At 62.8% G+C, this 24,225-nt stretch overlaps 2 protein-coding genes across 5 annotated transcripts; one reads left to right on the top strand and one right to left on the bottom strand.

The window, feature by feature from the left end:
- Nucleotides 1-5,320: 5,320 nt before the first annotated feature.
- Nucleotides 5,321-6,961, bottom strand: SOX18 (SRY-box transcription factor 18). The gene is made up of 2 exons (XM_070419540.1): nt 6,511-6,961; nt 5,321-6,391 (listed from the first exon to the last, which is right to left on the bottom strand). The coding sequence occupies exons 1-2, from the start codon at nt 6,836-6,838 to the stop codon at nt 5,592-5,594; spliced, it is 1,128 nt and encodes a 375-aa protein (XP_070275641.1). The 5' UTR covers nt 6,839-6,961; the 3' UTR covers nt 5,321-5,591.
- Nucleotides 6,962-7,099: 138 nt separating this feature from the next.
- Nucleotides 7,100-23,864, top strand: TCEA2 (transcription elongation factor A2). Of its 4 annotated transcripts, none has more exons than XM_070419545.1 (10): nt 7,100-7,319; nt 19,522-19,584; nt 19,898-20,003; nt 20,941-21,031; nt 21,784-21,947; nt 22,061-22,117; nt 22,518-22,672; nt 22,751-22,897; nt 23,416-23,487; nt 23,682-23,864. In XM_070419545.1, the coding sequence occupies exons 2-10, from the start codon at nt 19,558-19,560 to the stop codon at nt 23,688-23,690; spliced, it is 828 nt and encodes a 275-aa protein (XP_070275646.1). In that variant the 5' UTR covers nt 7,100-7,319; nt 19,522-19,557; the 3' UTR covers nt 23,691-23,864. The 4 variants fall into 4 exon arrangements, with proteins under 4 accessions (XP_070275646.1, XP_070275643.1, XP_070275642.1 ...); XM_070419542.1 differs by lacking the exon at nt 7,100-7,319 and adding an exon at nt 16,967-17,213 and having other exon boundaries at nt 21,799-21,947; XM_070419541.1 differs by lacking the exon at nt 7,100-7,319 and adding an exon at nt 16,967-17,213.
- The last annotated feature ends 361 nt before the right edge of the window (nt 23,865-24,225 follow it).

The following is a 24,225-nucleotide window of genomic DNA, read 5'->3' as shown; positions in this document are numbered from 1 at the left end:
GCCCGCGCCGCTTCCTGCGCTTCCTCCCAGCGCCGCGCGCCCCTTCCTGTTTCCTTGAGCGGCGGCGGCGGGGGGCAGGTCGTGGGGACTGGGAGGGGCGTGGGGCCGACCGGCTCCTGGGAACGGCAGGCCGGGCCTTGGGGCAGGGTCCTGGGCACCGGGTGGGGCCGGGGAGGGCGGGAGCCGCCTCGGCGCTTCCCCCGGAGGCCCTGATGGTGGCGGGAGGCCCTGACGGTGGCGGGCGGAAGCCGGGGGCTGTGGCTGAAACAGAAGAGGAGGCACCTCGGTGCCCCACACCCTCCCCCCAGGCCTCCCACACACGAGGCCAAAACCCTCGTGGACCGGGCGGCACCTGCCCCCGGAGCCCCGCCCGGGCCTGCGGCAGGCGTGGGGTGGGCCTTGGTTGTGGGGGGCGATGGAATTGGAGCTCAGAGGCTCTGGACCCCCCTTTTGGGGGCAGCTGCTCTAGCATATGGATTTAAGGTGCTTAATCTGCTTGCTCAGGCTTGTTCATCAGATACAAATGTATGTCATTTTAACAGACACATCCACACACAATGTTCACAGCATTATTCACAATAGCCAAGACACCAATCAACCCACATGTCCATCATTGATGAACCAAGAAATCAATGTGGTCTGTCCATATGGAATATTGTTCAGCCTTAAAAAGGAATGAGGCTGGAAGGTGTGGCTCAGTAGTTGAGCAACGACCTATGAACCAGGAGGTCACAGTTAGATTCCCAGTCAGGCCACATACCTGGGTTGCGGGTTCAATCCCCAGAGTGGGCGTGCAGGAGGCAGCTGATCCATGATTCTCTCTCATCATTGATGTTTTGCTCTCTCCCTTTCCCTTCCTCACTGAGATCAATAAAAATAAAAAGGAATAAGGAACAGTCCGATGATGCTGGCACATGGGTGAACCTTGAAAATACTAGTGGCCCGGTGCATGAAATTCATGCATGGGGGAGGGGGGTGTTCCTCAGCCAGGCCTGCACCCTCTCCAATCTGGGAGTCCTCAAAGGATGTCTTACTGCCGGTTTACAGGGATCGGGCCTAAACTGGCAGTCGGACATCCCTCTCGCAATCCGGGACTGCTGGCTCCTAACTGCTCACCTGCCTGCCTGCCTGCCTGATTGCCCCTAACCACTCTGCTTGCTGGCCTGCTCGCCCCCAACTGCCCCCCCCCCCCCGCCAGCCTGATCACTCCCAACTGCCCCCCCTGCTGGCCTGCTTGCCCCCACCTTCCCTCCCCGCCAGCCTGCTCTTCCCCAACTGCCCCCCTGCTGGCCTGCTCACTCCAAACTGCCCCCTCCCGCTGTCCTCATCACCTCCAACTGACCCCCACTGATGTCCTCCTTGCTCCCAACTGGCTCCCCTGCTGGTCTGCTTACCCCCAACAGCCCCGCCCCCCAACAGCCTGATCACCCACAACTGCCCTGCCCTCTTGGCCTCTAACCGCCTCTACCTTGGCCCTGCCACCATGGCTTTGTCCAGAAGAATGTCTGGAAGGTCTCCCAGTCTAATTAGCATATTACCCTTTTATTAGTATAGATGATGCTAAGCCCTAGCCGGTTTGGCTCAGTGGATGGAGCGTCGGCCTGCAGACTCAAGGGTCCCAGGTTCGATTCCGGTCAAGGGCATGTACCTTGGTTGCAGGCACATCCCCAGTGGGGAGTGTGCAGGAGGCAGCTGATCGATGTTTCTCTCTCATCGATGTTTCTGACTCTCTGTCCCTCTCCCTTCCTCTCTGTAAAAAATCAATAAGATCTATTTAAAAAAAAAAAGAAAATATGATGCTAAGTGAGCAAAGCATGACTCAAAAGGCCGCTTACTCTGTGGCTCCACCCACTGCAGGGGGGCTTCTTGTTTCTGCCAAGGGCCATTTGGATGTTTGTAACCATCCTCAGGCCAGACAAAATCAGCAACTTAAAAATTAGCTGCTACATTTGATCAAACATTTAATTAATCACCCCTAATGCCTTGCAGGGCCAGACCAAACGATTTCCCAGGCCTTCCACAGCTTGCGGGCTAGGCACCCCATCCCTGCTCTGTGGGAAGAGTCCAGGGCAGGCCAGTGCACAGAGCAGGCGAAGATGGCGCTTCTCGGGGCTGTGGTGAGGAAGAATGGACCAGGACTGCTGATGGGCAGGGGCTTTGGGGGTTTATAGAAAAACAATGAAATCAGTGGTGGTGTTTGCACAACCTGTGAATATACTAAAACACTGAATTGTTCACTTAACAATGTGTGTAGGTTTTGTAGCATGTGAGCTGGGCGGTTGGATTGTCTAGTGCTTGTCCAGGGGGGTGCAGGGTGGTTTGGTCCCTGCTCGCTCGCCAGCATGGCATCACTGGGGCTGGTGTGTGAGCACCGAGTTGTTGTTGGTGTATCTCTTGACAGTGTTCCAGAGGGTGGTGACTGGGTCTGCGGGGGCGAGGGTGCAGTTTACCTGCTCTCTGCCCCACCTCCCTGCCCTCCTCCCACGGGCAGCTTGCTGGGAAGGGTTCCACATCCCCGCAGGTCACTCCAGGACCAGGCTGGGTCCTGGGCGTGGGAGCCAAGCCTTTGCCAGGTCGGGGCTAGAACTTCCCGCCGGGCACTAGGCCGCCCGGGCCTGTTCCTGGCTGGCCTGACTCAGCGGGAGCTGGGGGTGGGGGTGGGGGGTGGACTTCCCTTCTCTGACCCTTGGGGAACCAAGTAGGTGGAGCAGGAGGCAGAGGGTGGAAAGTCTGACCTGGAGCCGGAGCCACCCAGGCTCTGGGCTGTGTCCTGCCTAGGACCAGCTGGGGCAGAGCCAGGCCCCTTGGGGAGCCCCCAGACAGGGATCTGGACAAAGGGCCTCTGAGGAGACCCTCTCCCCTGGCCTAGCACCACTGCTGAGGAGCCGCTAGTAGAAACCTCGGCCCTTGGGGAGAGGCCCTTCGTGTCCTTGCCCAGACCCTGTTCCTGGCTTGGGGGCTCCTCCACATGGGGACCCCCACTGGCCTCCCACCTGGAACTGAGGGAGTGGCTTCTGGGGAGTATGCTGCTGGGCCTCACCCTCCTTGGGTAGTGGGGCGATGCCACCCCAGGCATCCACGGGACTCCTCATCCCTTGGCTCTGGGGCTCCAGGGCCTCTGGGTGAGATGGGGTGGGGTGTGAAGCCCAGAATGAAGGGTGTGAAGATGCTCCAGCCTGAGCCAGAAAACAGCCAAGACAGCCCCGCACAGCCCTGTAGCTGGCCTGGTACCTTTCTCGGTGTGTCCATGGGTGTCACTGGGCAGGAGCACCAGTGGCCCAGGCAGGGAGGACCTCGGGGGCTGTTCACGTCTAGGCAGAGGGCAGGCTGGGCTGGTCCTCCTTCCCTTCTGCCTGGCCAGGAGTGAGGGGAGGGGTAGGAGGGCCCACACCTGTGCAGAGGCTCCTGGGCTCCAGCTGTCATGGGTCCAGTCCTGGGAGGAGCCACAGTGGGTGCACCTTGGCCAAGCTGACTCAGGGCTCCAGGGGGTGGGCCACCTGTTCCCCCAGCAGGGTCAGGCCCAGGACAGGAGTTCCTGAGCTGTGAGAGTGGGTGTGGCTTGAACACTCATGGGCCATGAGCACTTCTCCCATGTGAGAGCCCAGGACTCAAAAGGGGTGCCTCAGAGCCCCTTTCCCGCTGTGACAAATGTGCCTGGACTGAACCACCCTTGTTGCTTGTGTCTCAGCTTGCCTGCCCCCACTGTGTGCTGGCAGTCGCGTGTGCTGTAAAGGAGGGGGCGATGTTCCTGGTGTCCTGTGGGCTATTTCTGTCTGTCCCTCCACCCACTGGAGGCATCTCTCACCACTTCTGAGTCCATCTCTGGCCTCCTCAGCTTGTCTTTCTCCATCCCTGTCTTTGAGTTTTCTGGGCCCTGCTGCTGATGGGGTGGGGATAGGGGACCCAGGTCCTGCTCCCCAGCTCTGCCAGCTGAGATGCAGGGCTCATGCCAGTTAACACACAGGTGATTGATGTCAGCATACCTCCCAGAGGCAGGACACGCACAACAGCCGCACACCTTTCCCCCACACACACACTCAGGCAGCAGACCCCGTGTGCGACACCGAGGCTTACACGGGCACATGAGCAGCCAGGCCCAGGCTTGCTGCACACCGTGTGCACTGAGTGCCGTACACACAGTCACCTTCACGGATGGTCACAATCTCAGCACCGCAGCTATGCTCAGAGCCTCAAGTGCACACACGCATGTACGTGCTGGCTGACAAGCACGCTCACAGGTGTGTAGTCAGATTCCATTTCACCCGCATCACAGGGCCTGGACATCTCAGACACCATGCTCCCCCCCTGAACACATGCTCATGGGAAACTGAGTGTGACTTCCCCCCATTGGGGTACTCAGGGGTCAGCAGGACCCTAAATATACCATGGGGGGGGCTGGGACAGGACAGATCAGGGGGCCACGTGACTCTCCACTTGGCTTAGAAGACCTGCTAGGCCCTGAGGAGCTGGTGCAGGGGAATCAGGTCTGGAGGTGCTAATGGGCTCGGTCCCACAGGAGAATCACCCATGAGGGTGATTGTTGCCAACTTTTCCTAAACCTGGGGGCGCTGGATAGGAGCTGGGGCCAAGGAGGCGGTGTGGGAAGGGCCCAGTCCTGGGGGCAGAGGGCCAGTGCCATGCGACTCCAGTGTGGGAGGCTTGAGATGTGAGGCCTGTCCCCTGCTCTGGTGCGGGCAGGTGACCTTGGGGAGCATCATGGTGTGTCATGGTTCTGCCCTCTCTGGAGACACTGGGTTGAAAATGACAGACGGGGCCTCTAGGACGCCATGTCTACATACAGGTGTTAACCCTGCCCGCCTCCTTCCAGGAGGGCGCTGTCTTGGGCAGTCTCTGGGCTTAAAGGAAGTTTAAGGAGGAGATGAGTTTGAGGAGACCTGGGTGAGGGGATTGCTCAGCACAGTCTGACCCTATGAGGTTGGAGTCACCATGGGGCAGGGCAGAAGGGAGATGGAGGGCTGGGAGGATGGGGGGTGCCCACAGCTCCTGCCTTCCCCCCACTCTCTCTGGGGAGTGTCCTCCTGGGAAGGATGGGGAATTGAGTGCTGTGGGGTCCAACTGGGGGTCAGGCTGTGGAGGGAGATTTGGAGGGAAGTGCATGTCCAGGGCCGGTCTTCCCCGGCTACCACGGACAAGGTGGTGCTCAGGGCAAGGATGAGGCACTTCACTGTGGCTTCACCCGGCCCAGGGGGACCAGCGCCAGGCTCCTCCTTTACAGCAAACATTGTCACTCCTACTTAAAAAGCCCTTGCTACATTGATGCGTTGATCACTGAAACCCCTTGGAAGAAAAGGTTTAAAAGTTTAATTAAAATTTAAATATAATGTATTATGTATATAAAAAAGGCAAGGTAGAAAATACAGCCTGATTCTAGAAAACACTGCAGGAGAAGGATTAGGCGCTTGAAAACAACCCTGGCAGGGCCAGCCCACAGGTGCGTCCTGGGAAAGCCTGTACAAGTGGGACCCACCCTTGCAGGGCCTGCGGGCCGGGGCCAGGCTCGAGCTTTGTGGTCCCGCCGGCGGCGGCGGCACACCCTGCGGGAGAGGCCGCGAGGCGGCGGCGGCACCGGCCTAGCCCGAGATGCACGCGCTGTAGTACACGGCGCTGCTGGCGTCGGACAGCGCGGCGATCAGGCTGCTCTCCTCCGGGCAGGACATGGCGCGCGGGCCCAGCTTGGCCAGCGCCAGGTGGTAGGGCAGCCCGGCGGCGTCGTGGCGAGTCCGGCCGCAGTTGAGGTACTGGTCGAACTCGGTGAGGTCCACGTCGGCCCACAGGTCGGCGGCGGGCCCCAGCGGCTCGGCGCCCTCCAGCGGCGGGGCCTCAGGCGGCGGCGAGAGCGGGCCGGGGTGCGGGCCAGGGGCGCCCAGGGCGCCGTAGTAGAGGCCGGGGAGCGGCGCCGCGGGGGCGGGCGCGGTCCTGAGCGCCTCTGCCAGGGGCGCCCCGTAGCAGCCGCCAGGGTCCCGGGACAACTCGGCGGGCGCGTAGGGCGCGCGGAAAGCCCGCAGCACGCAGTCCTCGGGCGCCGCGGGCGGCGGAAAGAAGGCTGCCTCGCCGGGCTCCAGGCCGTCCAGCGGCGAGCGCTCGGGCGTGGGCAGCCCCAGGCCGTCGAACTCGGCTCCCAGCGGGGGCAGCTCGCGGAAGGCACGGGCGGGGCCCGGCGCCGCGGGGAAGGGCTCGGGCGGCGGGGCCGGGGGCGCCAGGCCCTGCAGCAGGAGGCCGGGCTCCAGGCGCCGCGCCTTGCGCGCCTGCTTCTTGCGGCGCGGCCGGTACTTGTAGTTGGGGTGGTCGCGCAGGTGCTGCACGCGCAGCCGCTCCGCCTCCTCCACGAAGGGCCGCTTCTCCGCCAGGCTCAGCTCCTTCCACGCTTTGCCTGCGGGCGCGGCGGGTCAGCGGCTGCCGTCGCGCGGGTCGCTCCGGGCCCCACGCGCCCGCCGCCCCGGCCCGCCCGGGGAGAGGCGCCCCCGCTCCCGCCCCCGCCCCGCCACTCACCCAGCATCTTGCTGAGCACCGCGTTGTGCAGGTCTGGGTTCTGCTGCGCCAGCCGCTTGCGCTCGTCCTTCGCCCACACCATGAAGGCGTTCATGGGCCGTCGAATGCGCGACTCGTCGGCCGCCACGCGCTCACCGCGGCCGGCCGGGCTGAGGCCATAGCTCCCAGGATCGGGGCTGCGCGGCGGGCTGGGCGGCGAGGCGGGCGCGGCGGGGGCGGCGGAGGGGCCGCGCGGCTCAGCGGCGGCCCCGGGTCGCGGGGCCCATGCACAGTCGCGGTGGGCGGGCGGGTCGTGCTGTGCGCCGTAGCCGGGCGGCGATCTCTGCATTCCAGCTGGGCGCGGCCTGGGCGAAGGAAGCGCGGAGCGCGGAGGGCGGGCGGCGGTCACTTCGGGGCCGTGACGGGCGGGTGGACGGCGGCAGAGACGGCGGTGGCCTCGCGCCGGGTGGGCGTCCAGATATAGCAGCCCGGGGCCAATGGGCGGTGGGGCGGGCGGGCCGGGGCGGGCCGAGGCCGCCCCTCCCGGGGGCTCCTTTCTCCTCCAGGCACCTTCCGCCCGGCCTCCTCCGCTCGTGCCCCCCGCACCCTCTGAAGGAGAGACCCCCGAATGCGAAAGGGCACTGATGTGGCTGAAGCTGGAGGGGCGCCGTCAGGGCTGGCAGACGTTCAGAGATGAGCTGCCGCCCCACCCACGGAGTCAGCCCCGCGGGTGGTAACGGGGAGGTGGCTGCCTCCCCCCTGAGATGACCGCGGGAGGAAGGGGCCATATTTTAGCACCATGTTAGTCCTTCCGTGAGTCTAGCTCGAAGGTAAGAAGCGCTTTGGGAAAGCGCCCTCCCCTGTGTGTGTGTGTGTGGGGGGGGGGGGGGGGTGCTCTTGGTAACCAGGGGTGTAATGTCCCCCGACCCTCCACACACGTGACCTTTCAGTCCTGTCCGTGGGGTTAACGGGGAAGATGGTCTTTACGTCCCCCCTCCCCTCCCAAACCCACTCAGAACAGGACACACCTGGGCAAAGGGCCGGGCAGGCAGAGGAGCCCCAGGCCTCATTCCACCTCCCAGGGGCCTGCTGGGTGCGGGGTGGGGTCTGGGACAGTCCCAGCTGGGTACCTGCCCACCCCAGGCCACCAGGGCAGCAGAGGAGAGTGAGACTGGACCCAGGGTTGGGTCGGTGGGGAGGGAGGGGGAGCCCCTCCTACCAGCCCTCAGCCCTGGGAGGGTTTCCAGAGGAACTTCCGGCCCCCACCCCCACCCCCAGCACCCAGCAGGAGGGGCCAGGGCTCAGGGGAGGTCTTCCTACTGGGTCCTGCTGGTCCTGCTGAGGGGGGGTCTGTTGCTGGTGGAGCAAGGGCCCTCGGCAGCTGCGGGCTCCACTGAGTCCTCCGCCTACAAGTCCCCGGCCCTGGAGCTCCGCAGCCCCCAGCCCTGCCAGGAGCCCTGCCCAGGTGTGGGCGCTTCTTGGTGTGGCCACAGGTGGTAGGGACCCAGAGGCACTGGTGCTGTCCCTGGTGGCCCAGTGCATATACAATCTGCACTCTGACAGGTGGATCCCAAGGGGTGCCCTGCTGTCCCGGGAAGGCCAGGACCCCACAGGGGTCCCCTGAGGGCCCTCAGGTGATTTGGTCCTGTAGGGTCTTATCCAACAGCCGGAGGAGTGAAGGGCTGGGGGTTCCAGGACCCTGAGCCCAGCTGATGTTCTGGGCAGCCAAGGCACAAGGAACTGGGTTCTCTGGGAGGCAGGCCAGAACGGAGGGCCCTGGGTGGACGGGTGCGCAGGCCCCTTCCAGTGGGGCCGGTTCCCCTCTGACCAGTGAGGGGGTGAACCCTGTGGGCAGGTGTGGGGGAGACTCCAGGTGGAAGGGTGGGTCCGAGGGGTCAGCACCTGGCAGAGGCTCTGGGTGTGGTCTGGGTCACCAGGGCCTGCTCAGCCTGGCAGCAGCTGTTCTGGGACAGTGGTCATTGGGGGCTCAGGAAGGAGGCCTCCCGGGCCCCACTGCAGTGACCCCACCTCTCCCACCCCATTGTGAAAGAAGTTTAGTTCCTGAAGGGGCCCTGCTGGCCCCCTGCTGCCCTGACAGCCTGGATTGTCCAGCTGCTCTGAGGCAGCCAAGCATTGCCTCCCCTCCCCGCCCCTGCCCCCGCCTGCTGCCACAGCCATGACCCTCACTCTTGGTCCAACTGTTCAACTCATGTGTCTGGCTGTAATGTCCTGTGTGTGGGACTGGGTGGGGCAAGGTGAGAGCTCCCGGGTGCCCCCTACCTCTTTAGGGGTCTGGCTACCCTCCCCTTCGAGCTACCTGGCAAGGATGTGGACAGCCGGCCCCTCAGGCCCACTGTCCAGATGGGAGAACAATGGGGGTGAGGACTCCCCAGGGCTCTGCAGGGCTGGTGTGGGTGTGGCTGGCTGTGTGTGTGGCTTGGGTGGGGGGAGACACGACACCTCAGATGTGGGTGTCTGCATCTGTGTGTGGTCTGCCTGTGACTGTCAGCCTGGGTTTGGGGGTGAGGTAGGTTCTAGTGTTGGAGGTTGAACAGGACCTAGAATGGGGGTCCTGCTCAAGTGCAGTCATGCCCTCAACACCCACCAAGGGGATCCCCAAGACTTCTCTGGCCACCAAGCTGTGGTCCCAGCTCTGTTCAAAGTGTGGATGATTAATGAGTTTGGGGGCGTTCCTATGCTTCCAGGCTGGCCTGGGGCTCAGGTTGGCTGCTGCCCACCCTTGGGGGGCCCTATCTGTAGCCCCTAACTCCCCAGACAAAAGGTGCAGTGGAGGGCAAGCTTCCTCTAAAGTGTGCAGCTGGCCTGGGTGTCGTGTAGACACTGCTCTGCTGCCCTCTGCTCACTCCCTCCCTCAGCCTGGACTGGACCCCCCAACCTCTGGGTGAAGCCTGCAAAGGATGCTGGGTAATCCCCCTCAGTGGTTCTTGGTGGGGGCTGGATGGGCTCTGGGGGTGGCAGACCTCCCAGGCACTGCCCGGGGCACAGACCTCACAGGCTCCCCCGCCCCCCGCCCCCCCTCACCCAGCCCTGCCGCAGGAGCAGCAAGCCTGGGACCAATTACAGAGTCCTGTGGGGCTGGACCCTCCTGTTCTGGAGGGTGGAGGTGGGTCCCCATTGGATACAGGTCTGGGTGGAGGGGACTCTCTGGTCTCCTGAGACCTCAAGTTTGAAACCAGGCTCCCCAGTTCAGATCCTGCCTCGTGTCCTGAGACCCGGCTGCAGGCCTGGCCCAGGTCCTCATGCTGGTCCTTGTGCTGCTCCCAGGGAATGGGAGGTGAGGGTCAGCCTGGGCCTCTGGGCACCTGGCGATCTGGAATCAAGTGGGCACACATGTGTGCATGTGTGTCTCTTGCCCAGTGACCAGTCTGGTTCAGTTGGACACGGGCGTGTGCTCCGCCTGGTCCTCCTGCTCATTCCTGGGGTGCTGGGCTCCCAGTGCTGTGGGCCTCTCCTAGAAAGGGGTGGGGGGACATGGTGAAGGCGGCAGCTCTAGTGGTTTGGGTTTGGGTCAGTGTGTGATTCCCAGTCACGTGGGCCTGCAGCAGGCAGAGCTCCAGTTGTGGGGCTGCTGTCCGAGTGCTCGTGGGTGTGGGGTGGCTGAGGGCTGAGCCTGGTGAGTGAGCAGAGGGTGTTGCTATCATGGTGGGTGCCTCAGTGTGTGGGCAGAGGGGACTGTTGTGCAGGGTGTCGGACCTGGCCTGAGTGCTGCTGGGCCAGCAGGACCGGGCGGGTGGGGGCCCAGGACCTGGCGGGTGGGGAGGCCGTGAGCGGTAGCAGGCTGTAGGGTGGCAGACAGGCTGTGGACGGCTGGGTGAGGTCACAGGTGGTGGGAGTGACTTTTGTGAGTGTTCCAGTGTCAGTGGGTGTTGCACTGAACGAGAGTTGGGGTGTTGAGCTGTGTGGGCCTTTGGGGGGCCTTGTGTGGCTGTGTGTCCTGTGGTGTTGCTGCATGCTGTGTGGCCCCCTCTCTGCTCAGCAGGGCTCCGTGGGAATGAGGCTGGGGATGGGCTGCTCTAGGTTTCCTTGGCAACAGCAGGGAGGAGCCAGGAAACACCAGCTCAGGAAGGAAGGCTGCAGCTTCGCGAGGGAGCCGGAGGGCCTGGCTGAGCAGGCGCCAGGCACTGTCTGTGCCATCGTCCGGCGTTCTTGCCCCTGGCTCCACCCTGTGCCACCCAGTTTGGGCACGAGCAGCTGCTGGTATGGCTTCTTTATTCAGATCTCAGTGCCCTGGGTCTGGCTCTGAGGTGCCTGTTCTGCAGAAGTTGTGCCCTGTTCCCCCCTTCGTGGCTCTTGGTGGGGCTCTCTGTGCGCCCTGCACGGGGGCTGTGTGTTGGCACACATGGGTATCCCGGCCCCAGGAGTGCAGTGGCCCCCTGGTGGGCCTGGCCCCACACTCACCTGCAGGTCCTGGTGACAGTCCTCAGCTCCTGGGAAGCAGGGAAAGAAGAGCCGAGCCCCAAGGTGGTCACCAGCTGTGGTGACAAGCGGCTTTGATGGCACCACCAGGTGGGGCTGTCAGATAGGCTGGGGGTCTGTGTTCTTAGGGACCACCCCGCCCTTCTTGCTCAGGGACAGGAATCATCCTCTACCATTGACTTGTTTGTATTGAGCATCTGCTCTGTACCAGGCCCTGTTCTAGGAAGTGGGGCTTTGGCAGCAAACAAATCAGACCCAAGTCTCTGCCATTGGGGAGCTCCAGCCCTGAGGAGAGACAGTCAGCGAGTCTACAAACGAGTCAGAATAGGGGATGCCAGGCTGTGCTTGCTCCAGGGAAGGTGCCACACACAGAGGAGGGGGCTGTGTCAGGGGTGCCACTGACTTTCGTGAGGTGACTCTTGAGCTGATTCTTGAAGGAAACATGAAAGTCGTGAGCGCTCGCTGGGGAGAGTGTTTACACAGAGGGACCAACATGTGCAAATGCCCGGGGTAGGGAGTGTGCAGGCCTGTGGGAGAGCAGGAGGGGCCGTGTGGGGCAGGGGGGGCTTTGAGCAGCAGAGGCTGTCCCCTGACAGCGTCCACAGCCTTAGCAGAGTGCTGTGTGGAGACGGGCCTTTGCAGGGCCAGGTGACAAAGGCAGGGGGTCTGGGCCTGGACCAGTGCCTGGCCAAGGCCACCTCCCAAGGCCTGTCTCCTCGTGCCCCAATCCCCCTCATGAAGCCCCTCTATTTCTCTCCAGAAGGGCGGGGCTGGTGTGCCTGGGTTTGCTGACCTCCTCCTTTCACCCATCGCCCCGACTGGCTGCTGCCTGGGGCCCCTGGGGAGGGGAGGGGAGGTGGAGTGGCCGCCGGGCTGGCGGGCAGGGAGGCGGCGTTTCTGGGAATTGTGTGGGGAAGCATTGTTAGAGCAGCCTGGAGCAGCCACCAGCCTCTAGGCCAGTGGTTCTCAACCTTCCTAATGCCGCGACCCTTTAATACAGTTCCTCATGTTGTGGTGACCCCCAACCATAAAATTATTTTTGTTGCTACTTCATAACTGTAATTTTGCTACTGTTATGAATCGTAATGTAAATATCTGATATGCAGGATGTATTTTCTTTTTTTTTTTTTAAATATATTTTATTGATTTTCTACAGAGAGGAAGGGAGAGAGATAGAGAGCCAGAAACATCGATGAGAGAGAAACACCAATCAGCTGCCTCCTGCACATCCCCCACTGGGGATGTGCCCGCAACCCAGGCACACGCCCTTGACCGGAATCGAACCCGGGACCCCCCAGTCCGCAGGCCGGTGCTCCATCCACTGAGCCAAACCGGTCTCGGCAGGATGTATTTTCATTGTTACAAATTGAACATAATTAAAACATAGTGATTAATCACAAAAACAATGTGTAATTATATATGTGTTTTCCGATGGTCTTAGGCCACCCCTGTGAAAGGGTCGTTCGACCCCCAAAGGGGTCGGGACCCACAGGTTGAGAACCGCTGCTCTAGGGGATGCCGGCCTCCGACAAGTGCTGCCTGGGCAGGGGGGTGGGGGTGGGCGTAGGCTAGGGGGTTAGGGGAGTGTGAGGGTGTGGGGGAGAGGGGGTTGGGAAGCTGGACCTGGGCCAAGGTGATTGGTTGAAGGACTGGCTGGAGACTCCAAGAGACCCTACTCTGGGCAGGTGCCTCTTCCCATTCTGCAGACTGGGAGACTGAGGCCCAGAGAGAGGGCTGCAGTGCAGAGCCAAGACATGCACTGGTTCACAGGATCGACGTCCCCGGTCCCTGCCCTCAGAGGAGTAGGCTGGGTCTTAGTCCCACGGAGTCCCTGTGCGGGAGACCTGTGGTCGCATGGTAGGCCAGAGGGTCTGGTCATAGGCGCTGGGTGCTGGCCAGGAGAGCTGCCTGCAGGTGGCAGGGATGGGAGTGTCCCTAGGCTGCAAGACCCCTGCCTGCCTGTGGCCACAGGACTCGGGACTCGAGGGGTGTGTGAGCTTAGCAGCACAGGCCTTCCCACCAAGGCCTCTGCCCCCGCCAGAAGGGAAGTGCGGATACAACCCGCTGGGGTCATGGCCGGCTTTGGGCGGGCGGGTGCAGGGGACACAAATAGAAAAATAAATGGCCTGAGCTTCCGATGTTTCTGTGGCCTGAGGACAGGGGAGGAGCAGGCCTCTGGGCTAAAGGTGTGTCGGGGCCTGTGTGGAGTAGACCCTGGCGTGTTGTTGGGGTGTCCCCAGACCCCTGTCAGGGCTGTGTCTGGCCCCCCCTCCGAGCCCCCAGGACAGAGTGGGGCTCCTACAGAGTGCTCCTGAGGTCACCCGCATCTCTCTCAGTAAAGGGGTGGAGTGTGGAAGCCCTGGAGGGGATACAACCCTGAGGGGAGGGCAGCCCCAGGGGAGTGGGGCAGGCCTGGGGCTTGGGGGTGGTGTGAGCAGCGCCCCTTAGCACACTGTGGGAACTGAGCAAGGCCCCCTAGTGGTGGGGCAACAGAGTGTTCAGGAGGGCTTTCTGGAATAGGATGGGGTAGGGGTCTGGGAGGTAAGTGTGCTGTCTCCCACCCCTTATTCCTCTTCACCTTTGACCTCTAATAAGGAGCCCCCCATTCCCCACACATCCACATTTTCATGGCTCCAAACCCAGCCTGGAATAAGGTGGGAGGGGTGGGGGGCAGTGGAAGGACCCAGCTCTGGGGGGCACCCTGCTGAGGCTGTGGCCAGGTTCACGAACCCCCTGGAAGGAGAGTCCCACGTCTGATGTCACCCTCTGGGCGCATGTTGGGGAAGCTCCTTGGAGAAGGAAATTCCCAAGGTCGGGTAAGGTCCCTCAGGGGTCAGGGGTGAGCAAGGTTCTGGGAGTCATGAACTCATCTCCCAGGTGGGAGTTGGGGGTTTGGGGGTCGGCCAGTGCTACTTCAGCGTGAGCCCTGGCGAGGGTGGGACCCACCTACAGCCTCCACGGGGAAGGCCTCTCTCCAGGACTAGCCATAGTCCCACTCGGGCTGCTCAGGGTGGTGGCCACACGGACTGGACCTCCCTAGGGGAGGGTGAATGCCTAGCCGACAGGCAGGTCCATGGCTCACTCCCGCCACCTAGAGGCCACTGCTCATGCTGGGCCACATGGGCCTTGGAGCAGGGTCACCTGGACTCTGGCTCACTTTGCATAGGGCCACACCCCTCCCCCTGCGGTGGTGGTCCCATGTAGGAGCCACCTGCACTGTGTTGGAGTTCAGGGCTCCCATCACGGGGGAAGGGCTGTGGTCCCCAGGTCCCCAGCTTGGAAGCCATCTGCCCCCTACTTGTTCTGTCCATTTCCTTGGGCCAGACTCCCTGGACGCCCTGCTTCAGCCCCACAGACTGAACCCTCTTCTGGGCACTCCTCCTGCAGGGGCCCCACCTCTTGGCCATCACCCTTGAGGGGCCACAGCGCCTTGCTCTCCTGGGTCTGTAGCGTCAGTGGGTTTCTGATGCATTGAGATATGCCTGCTTCTACCAGCTGTCACTGTGGCCCCCAAAGCCCCTGAGGTGGAGACCACCCAGCTTCTCACAGAGGCAGAGGACCGCGGGCAGGCAGTTTGGGCTCCCACTCTGGCTTGGCAAGGGAGTAGCGCCTCCTCTCCTCCGTGTCCTTACATTCGTGCACGAGCAGATACTCACAGGGCTGCACTGGCGCATCTTCAGTCCAGCTAAACACTTAGCGGCATCCCTTATGCAAAGCCCCTTGCACAGGATGTTGGGAGACCGTCCCTGTCCAGGGCAGTCTACCCAGGAAGGTGAGGGTGAGCCCTCAGGCTGGCTCTCCAGAGTGTCTGCATGTCCGCTCTCTCCCCAGTACTTTGTGCTGACCCGCCCCATGGAGAGAGTAGATGGGAACTGGCCTCGAGGCTGGCTCCTTGTTAGCGACCTGCTCCAGGGGCTGGTTGACAGCCCAGACTCTGCCCTATTGAGGCCTGGGCCAGAGTTGGGCGTCAGGCACACACCCTTCTTGATATCCCAGGAGAGACTTCTGAGAGGCCTGTGCTCATCCTCTCCCTTTAGAAAAATTAAAAATGTTTTCATTGATTTCAGAGAGGAAGGGAGAGGGAGAGAGAGATAGAAACATCAGTGATGAGAGAGAATCATCGATTGGCTGCCTCCTGCACACCCCCCACTGGAGATTGAACCCAAAACCTGGGCATATATCCTGACTGGGAATCAAACCGTGATCTCCTGGTTCATAGGTTGACGCTCAACCACTGAGCCACGCAGGCTGGGCTCATCTTCTCCTTTTGACTCTACTCTTAGGGACCTGAAGCTGTTTTGAGGTCTCTAGGATGCACATCTTCCTGTTGCAGAGGGTAGAGACTGAGCTGCTCTACGCTGACCATGTGGGCTTACTTCTCTCCCCTGTGCTCCAATATTTGTTGGATCCCCAGTCATGGTTCTTAGAAGTGGTGCCAGCACAAAGGGGAGTTCCCTTTGAGCAGTCCCCCATCCACTTAACCCTGCCTGTTGGGGGGCCTGGCTGGGCAGTCTCATGGACACATCCCTGTGGGAGATGGGGAGCCAGCTTTGCAGTCCTTGCAGCCTGATCTCTGGGGCTGGGTTCTCTGGAGTTACTGCTGGTTTCTGTTTTACAGGACCCTGGCCAGCTCCTTGTTTTGGCCAGTTGTCATCTGTTGAGAGAGAGGTTGAAGGGTGTGTGGCTCCAATCTCCCTAGTGTCACTGGTATTGCTGGACCCTCAAAGGCTACACACACTCTCTTACCAGGAGATTTTGGCCTCAAGGGCTTACATGGTTGGGCTGGGCTAAGAGCTATGGCCCAGGCTCATGTGAGGGGCAGAATCAGAGCCAGTTTGTACATTGGAGGTGCTGTGTTCTCCTGTTACGCTGGAAAACCTTTGCTCCCTATGAGGAATTCCATGCTTTTTTCTTATACTAATTACTAAGAATCTCATAACCTATGTTTTCCTTTTCACTTTGGCTGCTGGGAAGCTCAGTTATATCTAAGTCATGGTCAGCTGGGGTCATCTGGACATCCCATCTTCCATCTGGCCTCACAGTTATTTGACTTGAATTTTAGTGACTGTGGGGCCCACAATACTATAGACCTCAGTCCCCTGGCCTCTACCCTCCCCCAGAATCGTGCCCCCTACAGAAAATCACCCAGCATCTGCGTCACTGAGGAGGTGGTAGACATCTGGCGGAGATGCGGACACTGTTCCTCCCCTCCTCCCCAACCTGCCCTGGGCCAGGCCATCCCTTCAACTCAGTGCATTCTGTTCCTTCTCCCGGAGCTCCAGCAGCAAGGGTGGTGACAACCTAATTGCTCATGCTCTCTCCCCTGTGCCCTGTTCTCAGTGCATGATGCGAATCAGCTCATAGCATTCTGACAGCAGCCCGATGAGGTAGATACTATCAACATCCTATTTCACAGATGGGAAGACTGAGGTCCAAAGTGGTCAATGACTTATTTGAAGTGGCAGCCAGTGATTCGCATCCGGTAGATGACTGTGGAGACAGAGTCCCTGGCCGCGCAGCCTCTCCAAGTCCCTTGGTGCCTTGCTAACCCCAGCTCATGGCTCTCCCAGACTCCGGAACCTGTTACTGCTCCCTCGGGTCTCCAGGCGGCGCCCTGCACGAGGCCTTAGATGCCCAAATCCGGAGCAGAGCGCTCAGGGCATCTTCTGCAGGACTTGGCTCTTGGACACCAGAGTCAGAATGCGGCTGCCCTGCGACAGCGGGTGGTGGATTCCCCGGCCAATCCAGGGAGGAGGATTGCGGGGTTTGGGGTCCAAGCTGCAGCTGGTACTCACGTCCTACCTAGCCCACCACGCACCACCGCAGCGCCCTCCACCGGCTAACCGGACCGTGTGGGGGCTTGTGGGACTGCGAGTCCTTCGGCTCCATAGGTCTGCGGCGACGGCCTGCGTCAGGACTACAATTCCCAAGAAGCAGTGCGCACCCGCATGGCTCCTGGGAGTTGTGGTCCAGAGCGGAGAGAGCGCGGCGCGAGGCGGGCGGGAGTGGGAACTACATGTCCCAGTTTGCAGCGCGGCGGGCGCGGGGGCCAAGGGTTTGAACTGAGGGTCTCCCTCCCGCGGCAAGGCTGAGTTGGCGGCGGCGGGTGCGGGAGGCGGTGACCGCCCGGGGAGGTGGTGACGGCCGGGGGTTGGCGTCTGGGCCGGGAGGCTGAGGCTGGCGCGGCGGGCGCTGGGGGCGCTGCCCCTGAGGCAATGATGGGCAAGGAGGAGGAGATTGCGCGCATCGCCCGGAGGCTGGACAAGATGGTGACCAAGAAGAGCGCGGTGAGGGGCGCGGGCCGCCAGGACCCCGGGACCCCCGCCCCGCCGAGCCCGCCGAGCCCCCGTCAGGGTCGGGGAGATTACCCGAGGGGCAGGACGAGAGCCCGCCGGTGGCCGAGCAGAGACCCCTGCCCAGGGCCAGCCCTGCCCATCACCCCCGCACCCACGGTTAGGCCGCCATCAGGCCTGGACCTGGTCCGGCAGCCACCGCTCTGGGCTCAGACCCCAACTGCGGCCTGGGGCCCGCCCCCTCCCCGTCCCAACTCCAGACCCCGCGGGCGGCCCGCGACGCCCTTCCTCGGCCCCGCCCCTCCGGGCCACCTCACCGCATCCCTCGGTCCCGCACCCACTCCGGCCTGCAAGAGTTCGGGGTGCGAGATCGGCCTCTTATCCCCTGCAGTCCCTGCGGGGCCGGCCGCAGGCCTTTCCCTGTCCCCGCCTCACAAGAGCCAGGTTTCCTTAATAAATGCTTTCCCTTCTTTAGCCAGGACTCGGCCAGCAGCAACTGGGGAGTGGGGGGCAGTAGAGACCCCAGGAAAGGGCCCTCCTGGTCCGGGAGCCTGGCGGGGGTGCGTGGGCCTCTTGTTCTGCCGCCCGGAGCCTCTGCAGAGAGGGGCCTGGCAGATGGGGTTCCAACAGCTCGGAGGCCCCGGCACCCGCAGGCCCTTCCGCGGAAGCGCCCTGTGGGCGGAGAGGGTCCCGGCCGCCGGGAGAGGCTCAGCACACACCGACTCCCTCCGCTCCCCGGAGCTCCTGGGCGCCAGGCGGAGTGTGGCCTCAGCCAGTGGAGGTCCTGGGCTCGCACCCTGCAGCCATCCCCGCTGGGTGCTTGCACCGACAGTTTGGGGTGGCTGTGGGTTGAGCAGGGTTGAGTGTGGATCCCTGGTTGACCCTGTTGCTGGGAAAGGGGCTGGCTCCCATTCATTCGTTCACCCTGCCAGGAGTGCCTACCCTCCTCTTGTGTGCAAATCCCTGGGAGGTCGTGGGCAGCTGAGCAGGGGCGTGGGAACAGTCTAGCCTTTTCCAGAGATGGCCAGAGAAAGGAGACAAAACGAATGATAAACACCCCCAGCGGGGGATGGAGATGGGTGGCGAAGCCCAAGCAGGGTAGGAGGGGCCAGGCAGGACTGGGGGAGGGGATGCAGGTGGAAGCACTGCTCAGGCCAAGCCCCAGGGAACGGGCTGGTGAACACTGCCGGCGGAGGTGGCCGGCTGGGTGCTGTGGAGTGGGGGTGAGAGCTGGCAGAGGCCCTTGGGGGTTCCAGTGCCCATGAAGCCCCTGGGGGAGTTGGGGCCCTGCTTGGGATGTCAGGAATCAAGTTTGTCTCTCTGGTCTGGAGCCCTGGAAAGCTGGCATTCTGGAGCCGGGGGTTCCGTCAGGGGAAGATGATCAGTGAGTGGCACTGTGCCTTGCCTCTGGCGACATCGTCCCCTCGGAGGAGGTCACCCAGGGCTGTAGCCTCAGCAGAAATGCTACCCAGATTGGTGGTGGGGGTGGGCCAAGCCCTCCCACGACCTGGGGCATCTGAGGCTCTCACAAGCTTGGGTGGTGGGTGGGGTCATCTCTGCCCCTTTATGTCAGGGGAGACACATGAAAACCTCACTGCATTAAAAATCGAAGCATCTGTGGAGGGAAGAAAAGCAGGGAGAAGGATGGGGTGCGGTCACTGAGAAGGTGTCATTTAAACAGCTCTGTAGGGAGGGAGGGCACAGCCCTTGGGGCACCCTGTAGTGGGAGCAGCAGCTTGGCCCCTGGAGGAGCCTTGAGGAACTGCCTTATTGTGTGAGGGCTTGGAGAAAACAGGTGTGGTGTGGGGGGTGAGGCAGAGAAAGCCCAGGGGTCTAATAGTCCAGGCGAGGGGGGTGGCTGGCCAGGGCCTGAGAGTCCTGCAGAGACTGATGGGGGTGGGGTGGGGGACTGTGAACGCTGGGTGTGGGTGTGGTGGAGGCGCCCTGGGCCCTGGGTCAGCCCCTCTCAGTGGGTGAGTGGGCCACTTTAGAAAAAGGCACCTGGGCAAGGGGCATGGGACTGCACAGGACAGTGAGCACCCCTGGGCCACCCCTTCACCTGGCTGTGGCCCTCCAAGGCATTTCCCATTGTCCTGGTTTGGTCAGTGGCTGATGCTGGGTGAGAAGTCACACGACCTGTAATGCTGGGTGAGTGCATGGCCACTTCCTATTCCCGCCCTCCCGGGTATCTGACCCAGGTGGATCTCCAAATTGTCACTGCCCTGTCCCCCCTCGTGTGTCAGAGGTGGGCTTGTGCACTGAGACTCAGAGTCCTTCATGAAGGTACCCCTCCCCTTTCTAGGAGGGAGCCGTGGACCTGCTGCGGGAGCTGAAGGCCATGCCGGTCACGCTGCACCTGCTCCAGGTAGGGCCCTCGTGCCCCTGCTCAGGACAGCTCCGGGGACAGCTCCTGGGCCCTCACAGGGCTCCCTGGCCGCCCCCCCTCTGTCCTTGGTCAGTACAAACCCCTTCCCGAGGAGACCATCTGTGCCTTGTTCTGTTTTCTGAGAGGGGGAGGGACAGGGTGGCCTACCTGCCCTCACCCTGAGCTTCCCAAGTCCCAGGTGGGGCAGTAGCCCTCGGGAAGTGTCCCCTTCCCTCAGCCCCGCCCTGGGGGAGCCACCGGGGGTCTGTGAGGGGGCTTGGCGGCTGCCCCAGCCCACATGCTTGCCTTGCAGTCCACCCGGGTCGGCATGTCTGTCAACGCCCTGCGGAAGCAGAGCTCAGATGAGGAGGTCATTGCACTGGCCAAGTCGCTCATCAAGTCCTGGAAGAAGCTCCTGGGTGCGCATCAGCAGCACGGGCTGTGCTGGGGCCCCACTGTCCCTGAGTCAGACCACCTGGGAGTGGGGGCTGAGGGCCGGAGGGAGGGTCGGGCTGCTAGGTAGAGCCAGGAGAGAGGAGAGTGGAGGGTGAGTGCAGGGCTTGGGCAGGAGGGCAGGGAGCCACCCAGCCAGGGGCGAAGGGAGGGGGAGGAGAGAGAAGGGGCCAAGGGTGAGGAAAAGGAGGGAAGAGGAGGGAGGTGGCAGAGAGGAAGGGGGGCATTGCCCCTCAGAGGGGTTGGGGCAGCCTCCTCCTGGGGACCGCAGAGGTGCCGCTTCAGGACCCCAAGCCCCTCTAGCCTCAGCGCTCTGTCCAAGCCCGCAAAGTGCAGGCCGCGTGGCCTGGTGGTGGGTGGGATCCTCATCCCACGGGAAGGTCCCAGGGAGACCAGGGTCTCAGGAGACTAGTGGGGGATGTGTTCAGGGGAGGGGTCACTGGTGCCCGAGGTCCAGCTGGGGCATGGCCTGTCCTGGCTCGCCTTTGTCCAAGTTCAAGTGCTTCACCTGTGGGGACTGTGCCTGTGTGTGTGCATGCCAGGGAGATTGTACACAGGAGTCACTGTGGGTGGATGGCAGTCTGCTCCAGCAGGACGGGCAGTTGGGGGGACCCCAGAAAGGCCCACAGGCAGCCTCTAGAGGGGGGATGTGTACGAGGAAGGGGTGGGGGCCACCCTTCTGAGTCTGGGCAGGAGAGGGCCCCAGTTGGTTGTTAGCAGGAAGGCTCAGCACTAGGGCCTGGGGGGGAGGGGGTTCAGGGTTGGGCGGGGAGGGGGGTTGCGGCTGGCAAGCTACCTGAGGCTGTGCCTTGGTGATGATCTGCTCCCCTCCCTGGCCTGGCCCTGCCCTTCGGCCTGCCTTCCCCTAGCCAGCCGCACCCCCTCCTTTCTGGGCACTTGCAGATGCTTCAGATGCCAAAGCCAGGGACCGGAGGAGGGGCGGGCCTCCGCCCACATCATCCTCGAAGGAGGGCTCCGAGGTCAAGGATTCCAGGTAGTGCACCTGGAAGGCGGTGCACACTTCCTGCCGCCAGGGACCTACCTGCTCAGCATGAAGGTGCTGACTTCTGCGCCCTGGGCAGGCTGAGGACACATGAACATGGGCCCTGCTAGCCTCTTGGAGGGACTCTCCCAGGCAGCCAAGCCTGGCCTGGTTGGCCTCTTGGGGATGCCTTCCTTCCAAAGCTCCTCTAGACACTGCCTTCAGACCCACCATCGAGGGGCGAGGCTGTGTCTGAGCTGAAAAGAGCTGCTGCAACCCTGAGGGGGCTGCAGGCCGGCCCTTGGTCTGGTTCTCAGGTTGCATCAGTCACTGCGGCCTCTCCCTCCCTCATGGGGGTCACGGCATGAAACTGGCATGAGACTGTGAGAGAGGGTGGGAGGATGCAGCCTGGGTGGCAGGCAGCCTGGCTGGGGCTCCCAGCCCTGTGAGGGCAGCCATGCTGGTGGGCAGACCTGGCCTTGGGTGACTCCCAGCCCCACCTGCCTCTCCTTGATCTGGCACATGGTGTTGGGTGTTGTGGCCCTGTGATCTGGGCTTCCCTGGGTGTGATGCTGCCCCCCTAGTGCTCTGTCGGTGCCCTACCCAGATGGCCTCACTACCTCTGGACAGTGGGGCAGACCCCAGGGCATGCTGGGCTGGACCGCAGATGCATGGGGTCACTGGCTGCTCTTGGGGGGGAGCTGAAGGGATTTAGGGGAAACTGGCTATGACACTGACTTTTCTGGTGACTGGTGTCTCATGAGTTCACGTGGTCCGAGGGGCCTGTCTCTCTCCAGCGGCCAGAGGCTGGAGCTGCCCAGGGTGCTGCCAGCCCCGAGGATGACCACGTTTCCCCCGATGCCGGTCACCTGCGACGCTGTGCGGAACAAGTGCCGCGAGATGCTGACGGCCGCCCTGCAGACGGACCGTGAGTGCCCACCGGACAGCTTGGTCCCCAACCCACTGCTGCCACCTGGTGCTGGGCGGGCCGAGGGGGTGAGTGGAGCCAGCGGGGCTGCTGGAGAGAGCTGCTTCCTGCAGGTGAGCACACGGCCATCAGTGCAGACTGCGAGCGCCTGTCGGCCCAGATCGAGGAATATATCCTTTGTGCAGGGGCTTAAGGCTGGGGGTTCCAGAGGAGTCAGCGGGCCAGCCAGGCCCAGCTTTCCCTGGTGGCCACTACCCTGGCGCCTTTGCCAGGCTATTGGGTGATGAGGTCAGCTCATCCCTGAGCCTGCTTCGGGCTGATTCTGCCTGCTGGTGTGGCCTGGGCCTTGAGCCTGCAGCTGGGACCCAGCCAGGACTGAGTCCAGGTGGGCCACCCAGAAGCCCCTCAGCTCACCACCTGACCTGGGGGGCAGACTGATCCAGAGTGCTGGGCTCCTCTTCCCAGCCCAGCCCCTACCCTGGTGGCCCCCACCGGGAGGCCCTCCCTGGCCCAGCGGGGTGGGTGGAGGTCAGCAGCCTCAGCCTACAGCGGGTCCTTAAATGCCCGCACGCATCTTCCGGGATGTGGGGAACACGGACATGAAGTATAAGAACCGCGTGCGGAGCCGCATTGCCAACCTCAAGGACGCCAAGAACCCTGACCTGCGGCGGAACGTGCTGTGTGGCACCATCACGCCCCAGCAGATCGCGGTGATGACGTCGGAGGTGCTCCCCTGCCCTACCCGGTGGAGGGGGGGCGCTGCCTGCAGAGCTGGTTGCACAGCTAAGCACCCCCTCCCCCAGGAGATGGCCAGTGATGAGCTGAAGGAGATCCGCAAGGCCATGACCAAGGAGGCTATCCGAGAGCATCAGATGGCCCGCACAGGGGGCACCCAGACAGACCTGTTCACCTGCAACAAGTGCAGGAAGAAGAACTGCACCTACACACAGGTGTGCGGCCACCCCCTCAGGGCCCCAAGTGCCCTCAGAGCCGGCCCTGTGGGTGGGGTCCACACCCTCACACCTGACCCCATGGTGTGAATGGTGCCAGGGCTGGGGCCCAAGCCAGGGAGTGAGGGTCACCTTTGGGGCCTCCCCACTTGCCAGGACCCTTGGCCCCCAGTAAGCAGCATCTTGCGGGGTAGGTCCTGCTTGCTGTGGACACTAAAGTTGGGGAACCTGGCCCAGCCCAGCATGGAGGGGCCCGAGAACTGTTGCTACTGGTGGGAGGGAGTGGGCTGTGCTCCCTGGTGGTGGCTGTGGAACCACACCCAGACCCGCAGAGGCCACACTGCTGTGGCCCCCGGGAGGCAGCAGGGCCCTGGGAAGAGGAGCGGGTCAGGGTGGCTGGAAGGCTGGGTCGCTGGGGCAGCCGCGGCACGTCACCCACAGGGACCCCGGGGCTGCGAGCCCAGCATGGGTGGCCTCCCAGGTTGTGACTCCAGGGTCCTCACCACATCCTCCCACAGGTGCAGACCCGCAGCTCTGACGAGCCCATGACCACGTTTGTTGTCTGCAACGAGTGTGGGAACCGCTGGAAGGTATGCGGGTGAACCCAGGGCCCCTTCCTCTGGGATGGGTATCTCCAACCTGTGTGGGGTCTGCACAGTGTGAACTGGATGACAGCCCTGCTCAGCCAGCCTCCTGGGAGCTCTGGTGAGGGTGGTGGAGACCTCGCCCGCTCCTGCCTCCGCCCTCAGGGTCTCCGATGCCGAGTGTCCCCCATTCCTTGCAGTTCTGCTGAACCCCGTGCAGATGTGCCTGCAGCAGCGGCCAGCGCTGGCTGTCCCTCCTCGCCTCCTGTGGACACAGCCTCTGAAGCCCTGCCTGTGCCTTCCTGGCTGTCCCCAGAAGGCAGACACCCGCCCCCCATCTGCAGCGCACCTGTCTCCACACGATTAAATGTTTCTTCTTGCCACCATGCTGCCCTTGGCTTTTGGTTCTGGTGGGCTATGCAGAGCTTGGGCTGTGAGTTGGGTTTCCCACTGCTGCTGGGGACAACCCTCCTTCCTGGGGTCAGGGAACATGGGTGTGGCCCTGGGGGAGCAGTGCTGGAGGGACCGAGTGGAGGGGGCCTCGGGCACACAGAGGACCCGGTCTCCTCCCCAGGCACTGCAGCTTAGGGCCCAGGGCAAGCCTGGGTCCCTCAGCCTCCGCTGGCAGCCCTTCCAGACAGCCAGTCTGCTCTGGGAGGCATTGGCGAGGGGAGGGGCTAGATCTCTGACTAGCTCAGGGCCTCGGACCACATGCAGCATCAAACCCCTTTGCGTCCCAGAAGT

The sequence above is a fragment of the Myotis yumanensis genome, unplaced genomic scaffold (assembly GCF_028538775.1).
Source record: "Myotis yumanensis isolate MYYU_CA2020_CCGP unplaced genomic scaffold, mMyoYum1.0.hap1 SCAF_7, whole genome shotgun sequence".
Classification (NCBI taxonomy): Eukaryota; Metazoa; Chordata; class Mammalia; order Chiroptera; family Vespertilionidae; genus Myotis; species Myotis yumanensis.
This window is presented reverse-complemented; position numbering and strand designations above follow the sequence as displayed.

What these genes read in the sequence shown, in the direction of transcription:
- SOX18 (XM_070419540.1), bottom strand. Translation starts at nt 6,838, where the DNA reads ATGCAGAGATCGCCGCCCGGCTACGGCGCACAGCACGACCCGCCCGCC. An exon ending in GGTGCTCAGCAAGATGCTGG is followed by an intron (nt 6,392 to 6,510) that starts GTGAGTGGCGGG and finishes CCGCGCCCGCAG; the next exon opens with GCAAAGCGTGGAAGGAGCTG.
- TCEA2 (XM_070419541.1), top strand. Translation starts at nt 17,142, where the DNA reads ATGATGGGCAAGGAGGAGGAGATTGCGCGCATCGCCCGGAGGCTGGAC. An exon ending in TGGTGACCAAGAAGAGCGCG is followed by an intron (nt 17,214 to 19,521) that starts GTGAGGGGCGCG and finishes TCCCCTTTCTAG; the next exon opens with GAGGGAGCCGTGGACCTGCT. An exon ending in GTCGGCCCAGATCGAGGAAT is followed by an intron (nt 22,118 to 22,517) that starts ATATCCTTTGTG and finishes AAATGCCCGCAC; the next exon opens with GCATCTTCCGGGATGTGGGG.